At 42.5% G+C, this 10,569-nt stretch overlaps 1 protein-coding gene across 1 annotated transcript; it reads right to left on the bottom strand.

The window, feature by feature from the left end:
• Positions 1-1,394: 1,394 nt before the first annotated feature.
• krcp (kelch repeat-containing protein) lies at positions 1,395-7,342 on the bottom strand. Its single transcript, XM_084712243.1, has 13 exons — positions 7,014-7,342; positions 6,528-6,689; positions 6,132-6,213; positions 5,725-5,784; positions 5,100-5,331; positions 4,834-4,935; positions 3,715-3,846; positions 3,415-3,602; positions 3,129-3,325; positions 2,933-3,027; positions 2,782-2,836; positions 2,423-2,520; positions 1,395-1,914 (listed from the first exon to the last, which is right to left on the bottom strand). Exons 1-13 carry the CDS (start codon positions 7,073-7,075, stop codon positions 1,682-1,684), a joined length of 1,698 nt encoding a protein of 565 aa, XP_084568369.1. The 5' UTR covers positions 7,076-7,342; the 3' UTR covers positions 1,395-1,681.
• Positions 7,343-10,569: the final 3,227 nt, after the last annotated feature.

Genomic DNA, 10,569 nt, shown 5'->3' with positions numbered 1-10,569 from the left:
AAACGTCTCTGTTTAGCTCTTTGAAGATGACATCAGCGTTGCTCTGCTAGCCTGACATTAGCGCATGTTAGAGATGAGTGACTGGGACGAAAGGGACGCCAGTAATGGACCTTTCTGTTTAAAGTGTCAAACCTCATTTAAATTGCATCAGTCTGACAATGAAGTGTACCTCAGTGTTTCATGTCAGACTAAAGAGGTGTGTTAATTATCCTTCAAATGGAAAAGGTGGTCTAAGTTGAGTCTAAGTGGGTCTAACTGTCTCTGCACATGAAACAAAAGTCAACTTAAAGGAACGGATTCTGGAGAATGATAATTGATTCCCAGGTCGTCAGATACTTGTGTTTCGGCGGAGGAGCAGAAGTTTCGTTTTCTCTCAGACCACTTGATTTGCAACATACTTTTAAAAGTTTTTCTGGCACTTTTGCCCAGTGATGCCAAAAAAGTAAATAAATAAAATAAACTGCCTACCCCAGCTTTAAAGGCAGAGTCAGGAGGATTTGTCCGAGCTGTTTGTAAAGGCATCAGGACGTCAACACTTTGGGTTGGTGAAATGTACCGAGCACGGCAAAACAATGAGAAAAATAAGAAAATACACACATAGGACAGAGCAATTATAAAATGAGTCTATGCATTTTTTTTAGTAATATGTTGCAGATTATACCTTTAAAGGAAGATTATGTTTGAAGACAATGTAGAAAATCAGTTTTTTATTAATTAAAAGCAGAAGTGCAAAACAGAACAGCACAGGAACATGAACTGAGACCATTTTTTTCCCACTAAAGCACAAACAAACGTTTTAGAGATGATGGCGAAAACAGTCTCAAGGTTTTGAGCACAACAATGTACAGTTAAAGGGCAACTTTTCAAACCTGGACTGTTTGTGTCAAGGTGACCAACAGGAGAAAACAGGGAGAGAAGCGAGAGGGAAGTCAGTGGGGCGAGACAGCGCGTACACCTGTCTGCGTCACACCTACCTCGCTGAGTTAAGCGTTTATTTCAACCAAACGACCAGGTGGTGATTGTTGGAACAGTGGAGCCTGTGGTGAGTTTTATTTCGGTCTGGTTGAGTTTGACTGAAGACGATGGTGACGTCAGAAAAGTTTTTGCAAAGAGACTCTGGTTAGTTTGGACAGAGTGATAAAACAGCTGTTTCTGGTTTAACAAAAAGGTCTATCACTGTAGCGATCCCTTCTGTAATTTCAAAAACTGTTGCGCCCATTAGTCACTTATACATAATAATATGGGATGATAGGGTCCAGGTTTAAAGGTTACCCTTTAAATGAATCAAAAATAAAAAAAAAAGTACATTTTACCTGAGAAAGAACTTGAAATGCTTCAACTATGTACATAAAATTTGAGTAATGTCCTTGATGACTAAAACAATCTGAAATATTTGAGGTTTTAATCCAATATCACTGTTCTTAATAATACAGTTCCACAATGTTGTTTTTAAAAAAGTAGCTGCTGAGATCTGTGTTGTCTATCCTACATGCACATCATTTTTCAATACTAAAATGTTTAAACCCTTTAGAAAAACCACAACAGAAAGAAGAAAGGGCTGAAACATCCAAAAGCAAACAAAGACAAACTATCAGAATATAAATAATAAAGAGTCTGTGTGGGTGTTAAAATAGCTTCACATCCAGTCAGGCAGTGAGGATTCACCTCTGACTCACTCTCTTTAAATAGCAGCGAGCAGATCCTCCACAGCGACAGTCGTCAGGTCGGAGTAGAAGTTGCCCTCGTTGTCTCCGCCTCCGAACACCAGCAGAGTTCTGCTGACGGAGCCGCCGTCCTCGTCCCCGTCCTCCTCTGAGGGACGCGGGTGGTCGGCCGTCTCCATGGTGATGATGGAGTGGCCCGCCCTGGGGAGGGAAAGCTGAGGGAGCATCACCTCTGTCCAGCTGTTGGTGTCTGAACCGGTGAAACAAAGACAAAAAGTGAAAAAAGTTCAGTGATATAAAAAGAAGAAAGAAAAAGGTTCTCCAGTTCCTTCTTCTCAAATATTAATAGTCTTTGGTTCTTAACCTTCTAATAATAATAAACTGAATATATTTGGGTGCTGGACTGTTGGTCGAACAAAACAAGACATGAAAAAGTCTCTGTGAGCATTTTTCTGATGTTTTCTCACATCTTATAAACCAAACAATTACTCGACTAGTCAAGAATATAACTGACAGATTAATTGATAATGAAAATAGTCTTAATTTGCTAAGACTTTTTAAGTACCAGATAAGAAATTACAAGTGATATCTAATCTAATATCAATATATTGCCAAGATCTACATCAAACAATTTTTTTTAAAACTACTTGGATGTACTTTGATCTATTAATGTTACCTCATAATTCACCTTTCAAGTGTCTACAGAGTTTCTTCCTAGGATGTAGCATGAGAGTGTTTTATTGCGAGCTGCCTCTCACCTATATCAAAGACGAAGGTGTCACTGAGGGCGTTGTTTCCGTTGTAACCTCCGTGGATCAGGAACTTGGTGTCGGAGAGCACAGCGCTGCCGTGCCAGCTGCAAAACACACACACACACACACACACACACACACACACACAAATTAAACAAATACGAATCAAACCAGCACAAATGCAATATCCAAGAAGATTTTCAAGGTCTAATTTATCGCTCTAATTTTTATTTTCAGCCCTAGTATTCATGAAGCTGACTAGATATTCAACACTAGTTTTTGGTTATTGACAGTTTTTGATAATTGGTGGTTCTGGTATCTCATCTCTAGCTGCAACAAGGTGTTTATTTTATTAACTTGTGTACCTTCGAGGAGACGGGGGTTTCCCTGTTGTTTTCACTGCAGAAAACTCCATCAGACCTAAGAAAGAGAAAATAGTTTTAGATCAAATTTGCACGCAGAGCTCCATATCTACATCTGTATTTCCCATTAAAAACCAGGTGTTGTGTGTCGTACCGAGGTCCAACATGTACATGTCATTGTAGCAGACAGGAGTGTCCCATCCACCAAACATATAGATCTTCCTCTCCTGCATCACACATGCAGAGTGACTGAAGGAGAAACAGAGAAGGAGGATGAGAACAGGAGAACATGAAGTGATTAAATGCATGTGAGGAAAAAAAAGACTGACATTTGGATTGAACCATCTTACCCTGAGCGGGGGGAGGGTGAGTCTCCTGTTACAATAGGCTGGTACCAGATGGAGAGGTGGGGATCGAAGATGTACAGCGAGTCGCTGCAGCCGTCGGGCTCCGGGTTCGGACGAGGAAAGACTCCTCCCAGCACGAACAGCTCACCCCGAAACATGCTGCAGCTGTGATAGGCCAGAGGGGGAACCTTACCCTGAGCCTGGAGGGGACAAGAGAGGGGAGGGGGACATGAAGAGAGAGGACGGGCAGCAAAAATAGACTTAAAACAAGGAGAACACACAAACATACCTCCACCATGGTCCACTTCCAGCTCTGCGTGTCCAGGATGTGGACGTCGTTGAACCACTTCTTGTTCTTCGAGCCTCCGAACACAAAGATCCGCCTCGAGTCCGGGTCGTAGATGGCTGTGTGGCCGATCCTGGCTTCGGGTGTTGGACCCTCTGCCAGAGTCTCTGCTGCAACCCAGAACATGTCCTCTGTTGGACAGACAAGGAGAAGTTGACCCACTGGGAACTGAAGTCACTAAACACAATTTCATGTGAGCGGAGAGTGAAACAGATTTTAAACTGTTGTTTACGACTGACTGACCTGTGCAGAGCTTCCACATGGGGTCTTTGCAGAACTGCATCCTGGCCCCCTGTCCTCCAATCAGAATGGCTGTCTGAGCATCGATGGGACAAAGAGTCTGACCCCAGCGACCTGATGGACTGACCAATGGGGCTGCAGGAAAACCACAGATTTGTTATTTCAAGATGATAATACTTTTACAGACTCAAATTCCCAGACTGCCTGCTTTTCAAAATATGACATCTGGATATCAATTAGCTGCACGTTTATTACGTAAATAAATTGTTTTAACATCCAACTGGACATGTCAAACAATTTGACACAAAGTTTGATGTTGTTTTCCTATTTGGAGTCAATCAGGCTTTATATTTGGGATTGATGTTTACCAACTGTCGAACGTCTCTGCCCTAAGAGGAAGTAAACTAGCCGGTGCCACCTGTACTCGTAAAAATACTAAACTAGTATTCTCTCTTATTTTTTCAGGGTTTCTGCAGGTTTCAACACATCGAATTTAAGACTTTTTGAGATCATTATGATTATTTATTATACTGGCAAACATATGTTGGTTTTATTTTGTAGTTAAAACAGCTTCATCAAGACAGTTCTTTCTCAAAAACATGTAAAAATAACCCTGAAATTAAATCCATAACATTCCCTTCATAATCCAATCAATTTTTAAGACCTGTCAAAATTGCACTGAAGACATTTTCAGGATTTTAGACTTTTAAGGAAAAGAAAAAAAAGAAAACAGGATAGTCTGGAAACAAATATTTTACTCCCTTCTCTCTTTTCTTTTTCCCATACTTATGAACACCTGAGATCTAAAATCAAACTCTTATATTTCTATAGTGGGTAGGACTCCCTTGTAAATGTCTCACAAACGTCAGCGAACTCCAAGTTCACACCAGATGTGAGAGAAGGTGTTGATTTTATGTGCGAGTTTTCCTGCACTGAACGCTTCTCACTACTTGAGAAACACGAAGAGAAAACATTCAGTGACCTCAGGTGGGCGACGTGCATCAAAGCACCAGTCATGGGACTGAAAAGTGCATAAATATGACAAAAAAGTGAAGGTAAAAAAACAAAACAAAAAAAAACAAAACAACTGAAATGGTATGTAATGTGTATGCACAAACTCACCGGTCTGTGTGGGAGTCTTGGCCTGCCTACTCTTCGTCCTGGCTGCGCTCTGAGGAGGCGTTCTTCCCACAATCCCCTGCGCTGCCTCTCCTGCTCCATTAGCTGTAAGAAAGGGAAGATGATTTGAGAGAAGGAAAAGTGCAAAGAAAAATGCTTCACTCCTCCACACCGAGCCACGGGATCGTCTTAAGCACTAATTCTCATTAGGAACACCACTCTGGTTTAGAGGTTCAACAGGCATAAACACTGTGACGTGTCTCTCTCACCCGTTCCCCTCGTCTTTGCTACGTCTCCTCCACCACTGAACAGCTTCTGACCCGCCTTGGTTTGACCTCTGGCCTTCCTCACAGGCGTGGTCTTCTCCACGCTACCATTTGGACAAACATTCTCTTCTTCCCCTCGCTTTGTCATCTTATTCTCGTCGCCGTCTTCCTCTGACATTCGCTCTCTCTTCCTCTTCCCGTTGAGCTCCCGGGCTGCGAGGGGAGCCACGGTGTCCTGGGACAGACGGAGCAGTCTGTGTCATTTATCATTCAGCGAATATCACTCAGGAAATGTTAACTGTTACATAAAACAGCAATCAGTAATGAATCTTTCATCTGTGGTCAGAATCATGCATCAATATTCACCAGTGGAAAAATCATTGTAGGCAAGCAAGAGGAACTATTTAATCTTTAGGCTCAAAAGACCAGAATGCAATGCTGCAACACAGACACTATCAGCTATGACACGCCTGACAACTGTAAAAAAAAAAAAAGTTTTGCTCATTGTGGGGTGCTGAGAGGCACTGTGGTGAATGAAGGAAACCACAAAAGTAAGTAAACATTAACAAAGGTGTAAGTGTTTTATTTCTGATACTGTAAGTAATAGTACATCATTCACACAGATTACCTTTGGTGTGTATTCCTTCACAGCCAGGATGAGCTCTGGTTCTGACCAATCTGCTTTTACCTGAGGAAAAAAAAGTATCCACGATTCATGAATCATGTTTGAACAGACTTATCTGATTTCAATCAGAATCTGTAATCAATGCATTTTTTATTGGCATTTTTTTTATTTATTTCTGCAAATAGGAGGAGTAAAATATGTCCATATACTGGTATAGGCATCAGCAATTGGCCAAAAGTAGTTAGAAAACACTGGCATATTGGATATACTCCATATGGCATACTGGGTTATATTTCCATACATTTTGTTTTGTGGCTTGGCTATTAACTGGAACAAAAGAATAACTACTTCTTAATGCTATTTGTTTGTCGTGAATCTTAAGATTATTATTTTTTTTAATATATATTTACCAGGTTTCCTCCTTCCAGAGATACAGTCAGTGTGACGCTGTCTGTCCATGTCTCCTCTTCCCACTGTTCCCATGACAAACACCTGGGGGACATGAGACGTGTTCACTGAAAGATTAGTCATTAAATTGAATTAATGATATACATATTTGGTGACAGCGGGAGACAGTAGATGCACAGAACAGCACCCAGAAATATCACCCAGCCAGACAGATAAGATAGATAGATAGATGTAGTTTAATGATCCCAAATTAGGAAATTCCTGTTACAGCAGATACAAAGTATCAGTACAATACAATGTATATAATAAACACAGCAAGAGAGAACTTCAGCAGAAAAATAACACACAAAGAAACAAAAATAGTACTTACAAACTGCAAACTTTTAGAATCAACCTACTTGTTGTATGGAGTGAGTTTTCCGATGGTGATGGGCATCCTGTCAGCATCGTTGAGCTCCGCGTTGACGCAGATCCTCTCCCCCCACGGCCCGCTGCTGAACAGCACCACCTGCCGGACACTTGGTGGAACTGCAACACGCACCCTGCATGAACCTTCAGCACTAGTACAAAAAAAACCACAAAGAAAATGTTAATATTCGTCTCTCTTTCTACACAGGAAAAAAAAAACAGCCTGGGGATGGAAACGTATTATTGGCTCGTGCCTGACAATAACAGAGAAGCTAACCGCCTCTGTAAACACAGCTGACTTTAAGAGGCGCCAATAATAAATGTTTATGACAAGGGCTGACGACCACTACTTTCAAAACTCGTTACTTAACAACGCTTGGGCTGCGGTTCACATACATTAAGGCCTGTAGACATGTTTCAAGTCGAGCAGCTAAGCTAGCTAACGTTAACGCCACTGTTAAAAACATTCACCGTACCTCAGCAGCCTTTGAGGCGGACCGTTCACTCCGAAAGCCGCATAAACTCCGAAATCATCCATCTTTGGCGTCTCCTTCAGCAAAGTCGTTTACTGTCGCAACTCTATCTGCGGCCCCTCTTTATTTTGACACTATTTAAACAATCAAAACATCGATGTTCGGGTCTGTCTTCGCTCTGTTCGACATATCCCGCCACAGATATGTGTACAATATCTAAACTCCGCGCGAGTTCTTGGTGAAAGTTTGTGAGCGCGTGTTTTGCTGTTCAGTGTGTCTGCCCGGGTGGAGTTCTTACTATTACGTGTACAGCGAACTAGAGTTCCGCTCAAGCGGTACATGCTGATGACTTTATCGAGCACACGCCAGGCCGCGACTCACAAGCAGCAGGCCAATCAGAGGCCGGCATTCAGCAGCGCTGCGAGACGTAACAAAAGCTGCGTTCAAGAACACTTGACAGCGCAGTTATGAAAGTTTTACGGATGTGTTTAAAAAGGAACCCCAGGTTGTCAAATTCTCGCGAGATTTGATGGCGCCGTTTTTCAGTGTCCACACTTTACATACTACTTGTAACGTGACAATAATGTGGTTAAGAGCTTGATAGGTTTAAGCGCAAAAACTTTTGGTTAAAGTTAAAGAAAGATCATGTTTTGGGTAAAATTATCACTCTCGCGAGATTCTTCGCGGGTGTGGGGTTCCCTTGCAGACACGACGACCATTTTACACAACCTATATCTAACAGATCTTTGTCTCCAAATTTGTAAATATTAAAATATACATATGTAATTTTAATAATGAACCAAAATCTTTAACGCACCATCATATACATTCAATTACTTTCTGGACTTGAATGAAGGTTTATATATCGTGTTAAAACTAATCATTGAGCCATATTTGCCTCAGCTATGAGTGAGAACAAAAGCCAGTGCATCATACAATCAGTTAGCAGATCTTTGATTTGTTTCAGTAGGATTGTTTACATCTAATCAGGAAAGGGCCTCCAGTCTTCTAAATGATTAATACTCTTCTGCATGTTACTTGGTCTATTCTTATACAACAGATGTTTTATGATAACTACATTCTACATGGCACATCAGTTCTTCAGATCCGTCCAATCCCCACTGATTGCTGTTTAAGGTGATAAATTAAATAGCAAAATTGTACTTATAACAAGAACTTGAAGATCAAAAACACATATGGAGTGTATGCAGTAGGCTCACTGCATATTAGTTTACACTGCGTGCATCTGGTTCATGTCTTTTTCATGCAAATCTACCTGATATCTGTCATGCTAAGTGTTTCTGAAGCCAGCAGCTTTTTCAAATGAACCCTGAGCAAATGACTGGAACAAACCCAGCTGCTTCCAGAACGTTACACTGAGCGGCTTGTTACAGATACTTTATCATTCGCTCATAATTTGTAGATTAATTGGAAATTGGGGAGGAAAAAAAAGACCTTAAATTTCTTTATCTCTCTGAGTCTTCCCCTGCAGTATGATTGGATCCGCTGTAAACTCTTCTTCCTCAGCTTCTTCATCAGGCTATTTCTGGACGGAGTGTGCTCGTCATGACGATGACGGTTCTGGCAAATTAGGAGCACATTCGGCAGGCCTCCTCATCCTCTTCATCACCGACTTCTTTGAATTCCTTGTTGGTGCTCCAGCAAACCTCTGGCTCATCCGACACATCCTCAGGACAAGGTTAATATTTTCTCACACTTTTGCTGTGGTGTCAATTAAATGATGTAATTAAAGAATAAAAGAGCCTATAGACTTATTTTTTTTAGATGTTTAGCCTTATCCTTCTTGTTAATACCAGTTTTTGAAAAACCTTTGATTGTTTTTGTCTCCATCCACTTCTGTCACAGCTTTATTTATCATACACTAAATCTGATTTTAAAGGTCAAAGGTCACCGGTGTCCTCCCTGCAGACTTCTTTCCCTTCCACTTGGCTCTCACCCAGCTGTTCTTCTACCTGCTCTTACCTCCAATCTTTGCCAACCACTTCCTGTGGCAGAGTGCTAAAGTAATGTCTGTGTTGACCCTCCTGACCTGCATGGACCTTGTTATGAAGCCACTGCTCCTCTGTCTGGTGTGTGTGGAGAACTACATGGCTGTGGTGCGACCGCTCGTCTATCTACGGTAAAACCTCGGACATGTGACACAGAAGACTTTTGGTGATGCTTTGGGCTTGATTAATTACATCACTGTCAAATAATTTGGTATAGTCATTAAATGGGGTTTGTGAGTCTCTGTGATCCTGGAGGCTGTGTTTCGGGGCGTTAGCTCTTGGTAGGGTCGCTCAAGGCAAATTGGTCTCAGGGGAAGGAACCAAGAGCAGTTCGGCTGCGTAAGAGCATGGGAACCTCACCCGGAAGCGGGAAACCGGGGCCCCCTCCTGGAGCAAAACCGAGTGTCCGGTGGCCAGAACTCCTGAACGCCACCAACGTGTCCTGAGTTGCAGACTGGGGTGGTCATTCCCATTTTTAAAAAGGGGGAGCAGAGGGTGGGATCCAGTTATTGGGGTATCACACTGCACAGCCTCCCTGAGAAAGTTTACCCCGGGGTGCTGGAAAGGAGGTTCTGACCAACTGTCAAACCCCAGATTGAAGAGGAGCAATGCAGAATCTGTCCTGGTCATTGGAACAGTGGACCAGGTCTTCACCCTTGCAGGGTTACTGGGGAGTTTTTAACCCAGTGTTTTTAGTATGTGGTCATTTTTTCCACTTTGTTTATGTAAAATCAGGCCTGAAAGAATTGTATCTTCACTTGCAGTTTTCTTATGAAAACTGTCTGTGGGAAACGTGGTACATGATGTATGACTCTCCCCTCTGTTCCTTCCTTCCCTTCTCCAGGTTCAAGGGGTATCAGTACAGATGGGGGTGCCTGGGTGTCTCATGGTGCATTTATGCCCTCATAGCTTCAACTGGTCTCACTGAGCACGCCACCTTTGCAGTGTGTATGTTTTTCCTCCCAGTCCTGGCCGTAGATACCTTCTGCAGCCTGTCGGTTCTCAGAACACTACAAAAACCTCCGCCGGGGGATGAGAACATGGTGGAGAAGAAGAAGAAGAAGAAAGGTGAGGAGAAAAGAAACGGGAGTGGAGCAGTGGAGATGAAGGAAGGGAAACAAGAGCAGAGCAGTAAGAAAGAAGGACGGAAGGAGGAAAGGGTGAAGAGGGTTGAGCAGAGAGGAAAACGCGAGATGAATTCCATGAAGAAGAAAGCCTTCATCACCATCACCATCATCCAGGCTGTCCTCACACTGAACTACCTCCCCTTCATCATCACCCTGCCAATGGAGGGACTAGTTCCAGCTTGGACACTGAAGTGTCAGATTAGGGCCACGGCTTTGGCTGCTGCAGCCAGTGTCAGCTACCTGCAGCCTCTGCTCTACCTGCACAGGCTGGGCAGGCTGCCATGTTTTACATCGGCTTATTAAGTTTTATAAAGAAACATGATCAGCCTATTGCAGATTTCCCAGCATGCATTGCTGGGATCGTGCCAAAATTACCTAAACTTGTCAGTTCAAACTCAGTCTACTTAAAGCTTTTAAGGCAGT

The sequence above is a fragment of the Lutjanus erythropterus genome, chromosome 23 (assembly GCF_056507025.1).
Source record: "Lutjanus erythropterus isolate fLutEry1 chromosome 23, fLutEry1.hap2, whole genome shotgun sequence".
In the NCBI taxonomy this organism is placed as follows: Eukaryota; Metazoa; Chordata; class Actinopteri; order Lutjaniformes; family Lutjanidae; genus Lutjanus; species Lutjanus erythropterus.
Note: the sequence above shows the minus strand (reverse complement) of the source record. Positions and strands in the feature narration are given on the sequence as shown.

Coding starts and splice junctions, on each gene's coding strand:
- krcp (XM_084712243.1), bottom strand. CDS start 7,075: ATGGATGATTTCGGAGTTTATGCGGCTTTCGGAGTGAACGGTCCGCCT. Junction 5,332..5,724: donor TGAAGGAATACACACCAAAG/GTAATCTGTGTG, acceptor CGTCTGTCCCAG/GACACCGTGGCTCCCCTCGC. Junction 3,603..3,714: donor CATGTGGAAGCTCTGCACAG/GTCAGTCAGTCG, acceptor TCTGTCCAACAG/AGGACATGTTCTGGGTTGCA.